The following is a 14,017-nucleotide window of genomic DNA, read 5'->3' as shown; positions in this document are numbered from 1 at the left end:
AGACTTACCCCCAGTAAATCGTTAATGATGTTGGTCAAACATTGCAATGGCATAACCCTCATGAAACACAGTTTTAAGACTCAATGAGGCTTTTCCGGATACATAAAGGCCAGTATTATTTTGAAATGCTGATGCCAGGAAAGATAATCGACAATATGGATGATTATCTTAAGATATTATCATTTTGGCTGGCTGCAGGGAAAGAGAGCAGTGGGGCCATGAGGGATGGGGAGAGGGGTGTCGGCGGAGATGGTGGCGCTGGGGTAAACACGTGCGAAGCCAGATCCCTCGTCAGATAGGCCAGGGCCATGTACGGTACAATGCGAGGCCAGAGAGAAAAAGAGAGCATTCTCACGAGGACAGACAGAAACTCGACAATTGTGCCAAAAATTCAGACACTTTTAATTTGATTGAAGGGCATTGTCAAAGACTGGCTGTGGGGCAAGAGCCTCCATTTCGCGAGAGGGTTTCGCCGTTGTGCTTTATAGCGCTCCGATGTGATATTGGGTCGTACCGCGTTGTTTGGCACGATGTCCAACAATAGCACGGTTGGCTATGGACAGTGCGAAATAAGTTTAACACACACGCATATACATAGAGTACATACGTTCACGCTACGTACTGGGATGTATCATGACCAGGCAACACCTACCTCTAGTATCTGATGCATATGTCTTTACCCTGAAGGCAGCTAGCTGTTTTAGTTTTAGCAAACGTTGTGCCTTTACCATCATCATGCCAAGTATTTCCCCAGGAAGCCTCAGCGAGTCTCCAGATTGCTTTTCAGAAGCGTCCTGAATTTGATTATTTTGGTAAATTGGAGTGCCCAGAGAAAACCCACCACAGAAAAGAGGTGGATATACTCAACACTGCCCTCCTGGCCACCTGGTACTCCTGGGTGATGTGGGTGTGGAGAAGGTTTGCGGGTTAGCTGCATAAAACATTCTTTGGGTCTTTCGGTAAAGTCACGTAGATAGGTTCAAAGAAAGTAACAAAAAAACTACGACGTTTCGATCGCAACACAAGTGGTCGTCATCGGGAAAAAGGGGTTAGCTCCTAAAGGCAAGCTGTTTATAAATGTTTGAAATGGGCGTAGCCCAATTGTCAGCAGCCAATGTTATTGCAAGTGGTGGGCAGCAACCACGACGGTGGTTGGTTTTCCACCAATCAAAGGGGTGCCAGGTGAAAATTAGCATGTTAATGTAAGATCGGTGAGCGGTCTCCACGTCGCGCGCGCTAAGGTGGCCATGTTAATGTGAGATATTAGCATGTTAATAGATCGCAGAGCAGAAACCTCTAGGTCGGCACGCGAAGTGGCTGTGTTAGTGTGAACTTGTTAATGAACAACAAACATCGGAAGGTGGTAGGATGGGAACATCACAGCCAGTTGTGACTTAAACTGGTTGATAACGTCCTTCCAATGATTTCTCAGTTTGTACCCATCTTCTCGGTTGAAATTGTGTCTGTATATATGGATGGTTTCATGAACGAATCTTTGTTTGATAGCCAGTGGGTTTGCAAAGTACCTTCGTATTAGAGAAATCAATTTCGTGTGAGCCCACCGCATTAAAACAATGATCAGCCACGGCTGAAGTATTGGTCCTATCGTGTTTCAGATCTGCCTTATGTTCACGAACACGGTCCGAGACATGTCGCTTTGTTTCACCAATGCAACTACTGCCGCAGATACAGCTTAGTTTGTAGACGCCGGGGTATTGCATGTCAGGGATCACATCCTTCACAGATGGGATCAGATCACGAATTCTACGTATTGTGTTAAATCGAACCTGGATCTTGTTTGCTCATGATTTTGGAAATATATTGTTGACCCCTGTTATGTATGGCAAGGTGATGGTTTTGATTGGGTCCTCAGATGGTTCTTTCCCAACCGGTTTGGGTGATAGCTTTACAGATTGTGTAGTCTGAATATCCATTCATCTTGAGAGCTTGGTGTACGTGTTCCAGTTCACTGGCTAGGTGATAACGGTCGGAAATACATTGAGCTCTATGGTGTAGGGTTTTGATGAGGGAATTCTTCTGGGGATGGATGGTGGTGTGAGTCAGGCTTTAGATATGCATCCGTATGGGTGGCTTTCCTGTAGACAATGTCCCATTGAGCCATCTGGTCTCTTTTCGATTAAAACATCCAAGAATGGTAGCTTGCTATCCTTTTCCACCTCCATGGTGAATGTGATGGTTGGGTGTATGGATTTGATGTGGTTGAGGAATTGGTTCAGAGCTGGTTGGCCATGTGACCAGATGACGAACGTGTCATCTCCGTACCTCTTCCACAAGGACGGACGTAGAGTGGATGTCTGGATGGCATCTGTCTCAAACTTTCCCATGAAAACATTGGCTACAACTGGGGGTACCTTCAACTTGTTTGTAGAATGTTCTATTCCAGGTGAAGTAAGTGTTGGGGAGGCAGTGTCTCACCAGGGCTGGTACATTAGCATTCAGTCTTTGTTGGACCAAATATTCAATGATTGCAATGGTGTCAGGCACAGGAACTTTGGTAAACAAAGAGACCACATCGAAACTAACGAGCAAATCACCTGGAAATAGTGAGATGTCCTTAATTAACTATACCAAGTGAGCTAAGTACAGCTGAGGTGGTCTTACCAGTGAATGGTTGTAAGGTCTCAGACAGAAATCGGGCCAGTTTGTAGGTGGGTGAGTCAATGGTGGAGACGATAGGATGAAGGGGTGTGCCTTCTTTATTGGTAAGCCATACAATCTGGGTGGTCGAGCAGGAGAGGGTTTTAAGGAAACCCGCTTGGTCGGTTCGATTAAAGATGTCGAATCGGTTGATGATATTGTTGGCTTTCGTAACGAGGCTGTTGGTGGGATCTCTTTTAATTTTTGTATAGCTACCATCATTAAGTAGGTCCTGAATTTTGTTATTGTATGTGGTTTTGTCCATGATGACAGTGGTATTGCCCTTGTCGGCTGAGAGGATTACGATGTCATCTCTCTTTTTTAATTGAGAAAGCTCAAAGCGCTCACTCTTACTGATGTTGCTAATAGGTGTCTTAGCATTTTTGAGGATTGCAGCGATTTCCGATCTTGCCACGACTGCAGTAATGTGTCCCAAACCATTAAGGGCTACATCAACCTGGGCAATGATATCATCAACTGGGATGTGTTTAGGGGTGACTGCGAAATTCAACCCTTTAGCTAGAACCGATTTTAGGCTGTCGGAAATGAGACTGTTACTCTGATTGATAACAGTCTTGTCAACGTCTAACTTTTTTAACGTGTGGATCTGGCTTCTTCTTTTAAAGGAGGCTGAACTTGGAGATCAGGTTATCTTTGCATTTAGTTGACATTCAGGTGGCTGAAGAGGCTGTCATGTTATCTACGTTCCCAATCAGATGTAGACATTTTTTCCGTCAATGTGAAGTGTGATTTCAGGAGAGTCTTGTCTTATTCTCTGATTCTCTCTGAGATCAGGGCTAAGCCGGCCCTGAACAAGATCCGTTTAGCATTCATAAAACACCCGAATAATTCCCCTCCTTGAATTATACCAGATGCTGTCACAGTGGTGTGACAGTGAGCACACTGGACCGGTTCGATCTCCCCGCGCGGCAGTTAAAACAATGGTGCACGTGCCTTCAACCCCCCCCCTCCACCGCCTCTGTCCAGCCAGCAGTATAAGTGGATACAACAGTTGGTTGATATACCGGCAAGTCACGTGTGATGGGGTAAAGCGTGGGTACTTCAACCTCATTGCGTCAGTGTGGAAGAGTAGGCCAAATATTCTATCTATAGTTGGGATCTCCAGAACTCCGTTTAGTCACGCTTAATGTGTTTTATGCAATGGACATTCGGATCGATCAAGTTATTCCTAGACATTGCTTGCTACCAGATGCGCGTCACCCATGAGAACAACGTTTATTCAGATTTGAGAAAATACATTTGAAAAAATTAAAGTACTATTTTCTAACCTAACAGTTTATTGGCATATGAATGAAAGTTCACGTGAGGTTGGGCTTCTGTAAGCTTGCATTTAAAGATGGAAATACAGTGTCAGAAACTGGAAGGAATCACCATATAAATGTCCAATCTCTGCAATGCGCGCGCGCACACACACGCACACACACATGCTGCAACATCGCGGGTTGCATCAGCGCATGATAACGTCAATGCCGTGCCTGCATTTTTTCAGCAATTGTGACCTTTTGGCTGCAGATCAGTGAGCTACTGGGGAGAATGCCGTGGCTTTCTGATGAAATATTCAGCACGAGCCACCTTGAGCCCCTCAACTCATGCCCCACATGCAGCGACTCCGAGGCACGAGGGAAGACAGCTTAGGGGCAAGCTTCCCAAAAGGTCATTCGTTTATCGAGTTTTACCTCCTTTTCGTTTAGAAATTGAAATCGTTACATGCTGCACTTGCCTGATGATTATTAAATAGGCGCCACGTGACGTAGAGAGTGCTAATTGACTTGAAGCAGAGCTCGCTACATCAAGCACTAGCATGTACAAAGACGGAGATGCCCCACATTGCCTTTAACAGACTATTGGGGCAAGTGCTGTTAGGGAGCACCTATGAAGACCGGCACAGAACACGAGGGGGTGAGTGGCCAGCACCACGCCCCGCCGTATTTGTCTCCACAGTGTTGATGTTTTATTCGGATAAGGCTACGTCAACTTCGGGAATTCCCGTCCGGTTCAAATATACACCGCTGTAATTAGTTGTGGGCAGGAATCAAACTCGGGTCGCCGATTAGCACGGTTGGCTACGTAAGGTGCGAAAAAAAGTTAAATAATACAAATTAACGTAGAACGGTGTGATAAACACAACACTACCGCTCCCCACACTTGCATGTACACACAGTTGAGATATTATTGTGACTCAGCTCTCTACTGCACGTGGGACATATTTAGCAATCATCAGGTAGGTACAGCACATAACGACTCAATGAGTATTGGGTCGGAGGTACATTAGGAGACTGGGAAAGCCGGGCCGTGGAGCGTCGTGAAGAATTGAGTCTGGAAAACCTCGGGCTAGGGAATGCCAAGTCACGCTCTCTATAGCCTGGTCTGGCCACGTGTGTTTAATCACTGGTTCCCCTCTCCGGGAACACTGAATCTCCACATGATTAACATGATTAACACCTGAAGGTGATGTCATTTGTGCTTTCACACCCCCCCCCCTCGGCGATTCCACCCCGATGCTCAATCATGCCAACGGCACCGTCACGTCCGCGACACGAGACTCCAAAGTCATTTTAATCAACCACATGGCTTGCTTCTCGAGTCATTACCTGGAGAATACATAATGGAATTTACTGCGATAGTATCATACGTAAGTACATAATTTACTTTCCACTTAAAATACATGTCACGATATTCAACACTGGTAAATATTTCCTCGTTTTCCTTAAATTATAAGCTACTTCTGAATAGATAAATCAATATTATGTTGTTACGTGATGTGTATATATCTATGCATATTATATTGTCATGAAAAGATGTTATGCTAGAGAATCACCTACATATTTAGCGTCAAGACATATCCTAGATTTACAATTGGCAGTTCACAGCTGAATATTTACTGTTCCACCGTGAAATAAATACATCTGTGGAAGAAGGCTAATAACAGTCTTTTTAACCCCCCAGCTCCCATTCAATAAATATTAATATAATCCATACGAATAACTGATACACGCGTGTTGATTATTCATGTGATGTCGTCATACACAGGGTTAAAATGAGCAGAAGCAGCAGAGTCAGCGGATCGTTTCGGTTCAGCGGATACCGAGAGGATGTCCCGCCGACACTGCCCGGCGCTCCGTGACGATGATGACCACGACGATGATGACGATGGCGTCCGCTTAAAACGACAACGAGGATACGGGCACAGCGAACGAGCTAAGCAGCAACATTGGCGGGTTGGCGTGGCTGGCGAGGAGACGGACAGACGGGGACGGGCGGGCACGTGGGCTGGGCGGGCGCCGTCACTTGGTCGGCAGAGACCTCAGAATGGCGTTCACCTCCTCCGCGACGGCCGTGAGCGCGAAGCCGAACTGCTCCTGTGTGAGTGTGTGAGAGAGTGTGTGTGAGTATGTGAGTGAGTGTGTGTGAGGGTGTGTGATTGTGTGTGTGATTGTGTGAGTGTGTGTGTGAAGGAGTGTGTGAGAGAGTGTGTGTGAGTATGAGAGTGTGTGATTGTGTGTGTGAGTATGTGAGTGTGTGTGAGAGAGTGTGTGTGAGAGTGTGTGTGAGTATGTGAGTGTGTGTGTGTGAGAGAGTGTGTGTGAGTATGTGAGTGTGTGTGTGTGTGATTGTGTGTGTGATTGTGTGAGTGTGTGTGAGAGAGTGTGTGTGAGTATGTGAGTGTGTGAGAGAGTGTGTGTGAGTATGTGAGAGAGTGTGTGTGAGTATGTGAGTGAGTGTGTGAGGGTGTGTGATTGTGTGTGTGATTGTGTGAGTGTGTGTGTGAAGGAGTGTGTGAGAGTGTGTGAGAGAGTGTGTGATTGTGTGTGTGAGTATGTGAGTGAGTGTGTGTGTGTGAGAGTGTGTGATTGTGTGTGTGATTGTGTGAGTGTGTGTGTGAGAGAGTGTGTGAGAGAGTGTGTGTGAGTATGAGAGTGTGTGAGATAGTGTGTGTGAGTATGTGAGTGTGTGTGAGAGAGTGTGTGTGAGAGTGTGTGTGTGTGAGTATGTGAGTGTGTGTGAGAGAGTGTGTGTGAGTATGTGAGTGAGTGTGTGTGTGAGAGAGTGTGTGATTGTGTGTGTGATTGTGTGAGTGTGTGTGAGAGAGTGTGTGTGAGTATGTGAGTGTGTGAGAGAGTGTGTGTGAGTATGTGAGAGAGTGTGTGTGAGTATGTGAGTGAGTGTGTGTGAGTGAGAGTGTGTGATTGTGTGTGTGAGTATGTGAGTGTGTGTGAGTGAGAGTATGTGTGATTGTGTGTGTGATTGTGTGAGTGAGTGTATGTGAGAGAGTGTGTGTGAGTATGTGAGTGAGTGTGTGTGAGTGAGAGTGTGTGATTGTGTGTGTGCGAGTGAGTGTGTGTGAGTATGTGAGTGAGTATGTGAGTGTGTGTGAGTGTGTATGTGAATGTGTGTGAGTGTGTGAGAGAGTGTGAGAGAGTGTGTGTGAGTATGTGAGTGAGAGTGTATGTGAGTGTGTGTGATTGTGTGTGTGATTGTGTGAGTGTGTGATTGTGTGTGAGTGTGTGATTGTGTGAGTGAGAGTGTGTGATTGTGTGTGTGATTGTGAGTGTGATTGTGTGAGTGTGTGAGTGAGAGTGTGTGTGAGTGTGTGAGTGAGAGTGTGTGTGTGATTGTGTGAGTGTGTGACAGCATGCAGGGGGCGGCGAGGGGTGGGGGTTTTGCAACCGGGTGGGTACGGTGGTGGGGGGGAGAAGCAGAGGCAGGTGGGCGTGTCAGAGATACAGAGAGAAAACATTCGTCATCGGCCATTGTCTATCTGCTGCTGGATGAAGGCCGACGCACGCCATCGCCATTCGTCACCCCCGAGCCCTGCTGCCACCCATCTCGCTCGTGCACGCGAACCGATCTCATCGTTCGGGAAGTTTTGTTCGAGCAGGGAATTTACAATGATAATAAAATATTTAGTGCAGGACCGCCGGATGTTACAAGGAGCACAGAGTGGCTTCTAGATCAGCACATGGACAGCGCATCCCACCGTAGCACACGACCCAAGGGGCCAAAGCTGAGAACGGCTTCCTTTGGCCTCGTGGGCGTGATGAGTGAGGATCAAGCAACGTGGTCAACAAACACGACATCAGCGCGCCCACCACCACCCGGCTTTCACAACACACAGCTCATCAGTGACCCCACCACCACCGCACTGCCCGGCTTCCATTTTCCACGGAAACAACGGATATTGCTTAACTGGATCCGCACAAACCACAGAAGATGCGGTGGATACCAAATGCACAAGCAGAGAATACAATTATTTCTCTCTCATCTGTGGGACTGCAATTACGAACACCAAACTATGGAGCATAACATTTCGTACTGCCCCAATATACATTTGAAAGTGGTGAGTGGGTGAGTGAATGGGCGAGTGAGTGAATGGGTAAGCGGGTAAGTGGGTGTGTGAGTGGATTAGTGAGGTGGTGACTGAATGGGTGTCTCTGCGATTCCCCAACTCTCAGACAAAGCGATTGAACGGAAACATCACTGCGAACTGAATCTCTGATGGTTGCCCTCCATTGGCCACATGAAATCAACAGCGGGGGGCAGAAGAGGCTCTGATGTTACTCGTCACGAGTAAAGCGAAACAACTCCACTATATCTCTATACAGGAAGTGAATTCTGCATGATGCCATGCAATTGAACAATGCCAACAATATATCTGGAAAGCCTGGATGAGCTCCGGGACTTTTTACGTCGGCGTGTTTAGCCCATCCCATGAACAAGGGTTTGGCTTGGTGTGGGAGGAGACTGGGAGTGCACGGAGAACATCCAGCACTGCGCTGCTCTGTACGAGGGGGCGAAACTCGGCACGGCCATCACCTGGTCACACCTCCCAGCACCACGACTACACCACCAGCCCTGGTGGTCTTCGCTAGCGGTACTAACCAGGCTCGACTATGCTTAGCTTCTGAGATCCAGTGGAATCTGTTGTTAGACTTAATGCTATAACATCACCCTCGTGTATCGTCACACTTTCATGAATAAATCCAGCTCAAGAGCTGATTGACACTGATCACTTCTCTGTCAAGAGAGACTTGGGTAACACCGGGCAAAAAAAAAACAAATATTTAATATAAATTGGAAACGTTCGAATAAAACGTGGGGTGGGGGTGCGCATTCACGCGTGTGCACGCTATCGTTTTGATCGCTATTCCGAGCAGAGTCCCGCTCCGCGGATATTTGCCAATATCCCTTTTGTGGCCGCCTAATTAGCGCGTCCCCTTTATTGCGACTGCCGCCATAATAAGATTGCAAAAACCCACATACACGGGCAGAGCTAAAAAAAAAATGTAAATGCGTCGCACGTTCTCCTGTCTCTCACCTTCGTTTCCACCATTCCGAGTCTCTGGTCTCTGATGAACTCCAAGGTGGCCGCAATGTCAATCTCCTTTGTGCCTAAAGACACGAGCAAGCACGCCGAGACGAGAGGGATTCGCAGGCGTTGGCAGCGCGATCAGCGCCAAGGGAAGGTCACGGGAGGGGTGGGGGAGGGGCATCTCCAGCAACAAATCAACTCGTGACGACGCCCGGCATCTTCACCCACAACGAGAAGCCCAAAAACCCCCCCACACAGGGGGTGGCTCTGTCACGGTGAGAGAGAAACTCACGGGACGTGATGATGAGACGGTGATAAAGAAGGCAGGGTGGGGGGCAGGAATATTTCCCGGGGCTCGAGCGGTTACGCAACAACGGCTCACGGCGTGATGGGCCACGGCGCTTGCTGAACGCGCGGGGAGGGCCGCGTGGGGCGGGGAGGGCCGCGTGGGGCGGGGAGGGCCGCGTGGGGCGGGGAGGGCCGCGTGGGGCGGGGAGGGCCGCGTGGGGCGGGGAGGGCCGCGTGGGGCCGCGAGGGCCGCCGCACGCCCACACGGCCCCCCGGAGGCCGCCGCTCGTTTCATGATCAGTCGAGCGGAAAGGTCACGCGCGGTGAAAGCGGCATCAATGAGCGCTGGCAATCAGCGAGGGACCTTAGCCTTTTAGCCTTGCACCAGAAAGGTTTAATAATATATTTATATATATAAACAAAGAAAAATATAGAAATACATTCATAAATGGTGGGGGGGGGGGGGTTGAAAGGAAGGCCGGGCCCTGGTGTGCGGCCATTCTTCTGGTGCCAGAGGAGACATCACTGCCGGTGACTCTGTGACTGCTCTCAGAGTCGTGCCAATCGGCGCGCCGCTGTTTGTTGTGGCATTCGGTGCGCGTTTAAAACTGGGTAAATAACGAGGCTCGAGTTTAAATACAAGACGCGCAAATAATGAGAACAACGCAGACGCCAAGCGCGAGAGTCGCCGCGTTACGAATCGCGAGCCCGTCGGGGTGTCGGCTCAGTGGGCGAGTCCCACTGAGTCGGCCCGGCACTCGGGGTGACGTCTCGTCCCGTCGCTCGACTCCGCCGCTTCCGAGAGAGCCGGTGGCTGACTGTCCTCACGCACTGCCACGCTCACTCTCTCGCTCACTCACTCATTTGCACATCCGCTCATTCCACTTACGCACCCGATCCTTCACTCACTTACGCTCCAACCAACCTGCTCACCGACTCATTCGCGTTACCCACTCGCTGGCTCACTCGTTTGTGCACTCACCCACCCGCTCACCCACTCCCGTGACCACCAACTCACTCACGTAATTTCTCACTCATTCGCTCACTTACCCAGTCAATCAATCACCCACTTACTCCCCAACCGACTTACTCATTTGCTCGCTCACTCATTTACTCACTCACCCACCCACGTACTCACCTACCGACTCACTCATTTACTCCTTCGCTTATTTGTCATTCACTCACTTCATTTTCACTCACTCACTCATCACCACACGCAAGCCGCTGATGGGGGCAGCTCGCGGTAGCCCTGGCCTATGAGCACCTCTTTACGAGCCTCTCGCCGTGACGAGAGGCTTCACGAGCTGCTGCTGCCGGCTGGGGCTGGGGGGCGGGGCTGGGGGGGTCTCTCACCTTTGGCGAGGCGGTTGAGCACCAGGTCAATGAGGATGTAGACGCCCGTGCGGCCGGACCCGTCGCTGCGGAGACCGAGCGCTCGCGGTTAGGGGCGGTGGCCACAGCGGCGGGGGGGGGGGGGGGCACCTCGCTCCCTGGCGGGCAGTGAGCGGGCCGGCGCTCCAGGGCCCCGCACGAGCCCCCCCCCCCCCCTCCACGATCACTCAGCACGTTCACATCAAGACATCTGGCGCACTGCTGCCACGTCGAACCCGACGGTGCCAAATCGGTATCACGATCCCTAACGCGACAGCACTTGGCTGTGGAGTCGAAAGCGTCGTTCTCAATTTGCTCTCTCCCCTGCGACTCTCTCCCCATTCCCCAACCCCATCTCCCCTCCCCGGAATTCTTTTCCCGGCAGCTCGCACCACAGATTCCTCCCTTTACCATCATCACCATCATGACCATCATCATCACCATCATCGCCATCATCACCATCATCACCATCATCATCACCATCATCACCATCATCACCATCATCACCATCATCATCACCATCATCATCACCAGCATCATCACCATCATCACCATAATCACCATCATCACCATCATCATCACCATCATCATCACCACCATCATCATCACCATCATCACCATCATCACCATCATCATCATCACCATCATCACCATCATCACCATCATCACCATCATCATCATCACCATCATCACCATCATCATCACCATCATCACCATCATCATCATCACCATCATCACCATCATCACCATCATCATCATCACCATCATCACCATCATCACCATCATCATCATCACCATCATCACCATCATCATCACCATCATCATCACCATCATCACCATCACCATCATCATCACCATCATCACCATCATTATCACCATCATCACCATCATCACCATCATCCGTACCCTCGCCGTACTTCCCCAATGCCTGTGTGACCCCTGCCCACACCGACCGCACCCCCCTCCTCGCGTGAAGGTCACTGCAGCATTGACCGTGAGCTCTGTACGACGACTTGTGACCCCTAATGGCCTATGGTCTACGTCCCAACCACAGCCGTGACTGGAAGCGTCTCCCCCATACTCCAGGGATGTCTCAAGGCTCTTCCTCTCATTCCTCCTCTACAACAATAATAATAATAATTCCATGTATATAGCGGCTTTTCACCAAGGATCTCAAAGCGCTGTACATGACACAGCAGAAGCAGACACTCAGTGTAAAAATGATTATGTTATAAAGACATTTACTAATTGAACAAAACGTGTAATATGCGGAAACATCGATTTGGGTATCGGTTTTTGTAAAATGCATTAAAGGCCGAGTAACCCATGGGGGAGGGGGGGGGGGTTTAGTCTGGTGGGGGGAGCGGGGGTAGTGAAACAGTGAGGCGTCATGGGCAAGCTGTCACTGATGGGATGAGTGGCACCCCCACAGACCTCTCACCTGCAGTGCACGATGACCGGGCACGAGCGACCCCTGTAGCATTTGTTCACTTTCCTGTGAGACGACACAGAGAGAGAGAGACAGAGAGAGAGAGGCACATACAGGGAGCGAGACGCAGAGAGGGAGAGAGAGACACAGAGAGAGAGAGAGAGACAAAGAGGAAGAGAGAGATACAGAGAGAAGGAGAAACAGACACACAGAGTGAGAGACAGGCATAGAGATACACACTTACAGGGAGAAGGCAGAGAGTTGGAGGTTGGCGAGGGGAAACAAGAGGGCTGGAAGATAACACGGTGAGATGAATGACAGACGAACAAGTGGCAGGGGGCAGGAGATGAGAGATGCGAGGAGAGAGACGGGAAGTGGGCACAGAGAGAGGAGGTGGCGTGGTGGAGAGATTGGGGGGCGGGGGTAGAGAGAGCGGGAGGGGGGTCAGCAGCTCGCCTTGTGCCTCTCGCCACAAACAAACCCCAGTCCATATTCTTGGTTCTTTCGGTAAAGTCACGTAGAAGGGAAACAATAAAATAATAAAAATATAAAACAAGAACATTATCACGACGTTTCGACTGCAACACAAGCAATCATCATCAGGTGTGAAAACCACAGCAAGAAATTTAAAAAAAAGTGGCGTTTTTTTAACGTTAGCACCACGGAGAGCGATTTGACAGTTCAGATGGACGAGTCCATCTATGTTCGGAAAATAGGAGGGGGGAGACGAAAAATAATTGATGTGGTCTGAAAGCCACCGTAAGCGTAAACAATCAATTAAGACCCGAAATGGTTTATCAAATCCTTCCAATGATTGCTAAACCAGAATCCATCTTCTCGGTTGAAATTGTTTCTGTGTTTGTATATGTGGATAGCCTCATGAACGAATCTCTCATGGTAGCCAGATGGCTTGCAAAAAACCTCTGTCTTGGAGAAGTCAATGTCATGTGAGCCTACTGAATTATAACAGTGATCTGCCACGGCCGAGGTGTTGGTCCTACCGTGTTTTAGGTCTGCTTTGTGTTCACGAATGCGGTCCGAGACATGTTGTTTGGTTTCTCCAATGTAACTACTACCACCACAGAGGCAACTTAGTTTGTAAACGCCAGGGTACTGTATGTCCGGAATCACATCTTTTACAGGCGGAACCAGATCACGGATTTTATGTAATGTGTTGAATCGGACCTGGATCTTGTGTTTATTCAAGATTTTGGAGATCTTTTTTGTGATCAAAATTTAAACCCCAGTCCATGAAACAGCAGCGACTAACTTGGCCTGCCGGTGCCCGGCAGGCCAAGTCAGTCGCTGCGCCAGGGGGGGGCAGTCCTCTAAGGTGGGCGCAGTGGGAGTGCCCTCTGGTGTGGCTACACGCTGTGTCTCTGTGTGTGTCAGTGTGCGTGTGAGTGTGTGTGTCTCTGTGTGTGTCAGTGTGCGTGTCAGTGTGCGTGTGAGTGTGTTTCTCTGTGTGTGTCAGTGTGCGTGTCAGTGTGAGTGTGTGTGTCTCTGTGTGTGTCAGTGTGCGTGTCAGTGTGCGTGTGAGTGTGTGTCTCTGTGTGTGTCAGTGTGCGTGTCAGTGTGCGTGTGAGTGTGTGTCTCTGTGTGTGTCAGTGTGCGTGTCAGTGTGTGTCTCTGTGTGTGTCAGTGTGCGGTAGCGTTGCGGTCAGCGTGCTGCGCTACGCACCGGACGACCTGAGTTCGAGTGAAGACGTGCACGTGTGTGTGTGCTATCGGGCTCCCCCACTGCGCATCATCACTCCAACGTGAGCACCATCCCTTTCATTCCAAAGCAGCCTCAACTGGGCCGGGCCGAGGAGGGTCCACAGCTTCCAATGATCACTTTTGTGACTATGCAACTTTACTAATGAAACCAGCTGCAAATCACAAAAATGACATCGGCTGCCGGGGAAGCGGGGTGCGCAGCTCACTTACACTCTCACATT

The 14,017-nt window shown here is 49.5% G+C and overlaps 1 protein-coding gene across 1 annotated transcript in view; it reads right to left on the bottom strand.

Annotated features, from left to right (window-relative positions):
* Positions 1-3,877: 3,877 nt before the first annotated feature.
* Positions 3,878-14,017, bottom strand: part of LOC116937333 (receptor-type tyrosine-protein phosphatase N2-like) — a 228,638-nt gene continuing 218,498 nt past the window's right edge. Inside the window, exons 19-22 of the mRNA XM_032944399.2 lie at positions 12,090-12,143; positions 10,631-10,695; positions 8,996-9,069; positions 3,878-6,038 (exon numbers count right to left, since the gene is read on the bottom strand). Of these exons, the coding sequence (XP_032800290.2) occupies positions 5,964-6,038; positions 8,996-9,069; positions 10,631-10,695; positions 12,090-12,143 (268 nt within the window). The 3' untranslated portion in view covers positions 3,878-5,963. The remainder of the gene's footprint in view (positions 6,039-8,995; positions 9,070-10,630; positions 10,696-12,089; positions 12,144-14,017) is intronic.

Source organism: Petromyzon marinus, chromosome 4, assembly GCF_048934315.1.
Source record: "Petromyzon marinus isolate PM22_M1 ecotype Great Lakes invasive population chromosome 4, UKy_Petmar_22M1.pri1.0, whole genome shotgun sequence".
Taxonomy (NCBI): domain Eukaryota; kingdom Metazoa; phylum Chordata; class Hyperoartia; order Petromyzontiformes; family Petromyzontidae; genus Petromyzon; species Petromyzon marinus.
Note: the sequence above shows the minus strand (reverse complement) of the source record. Positions and strands in the feature narration are given on the sequence as shown.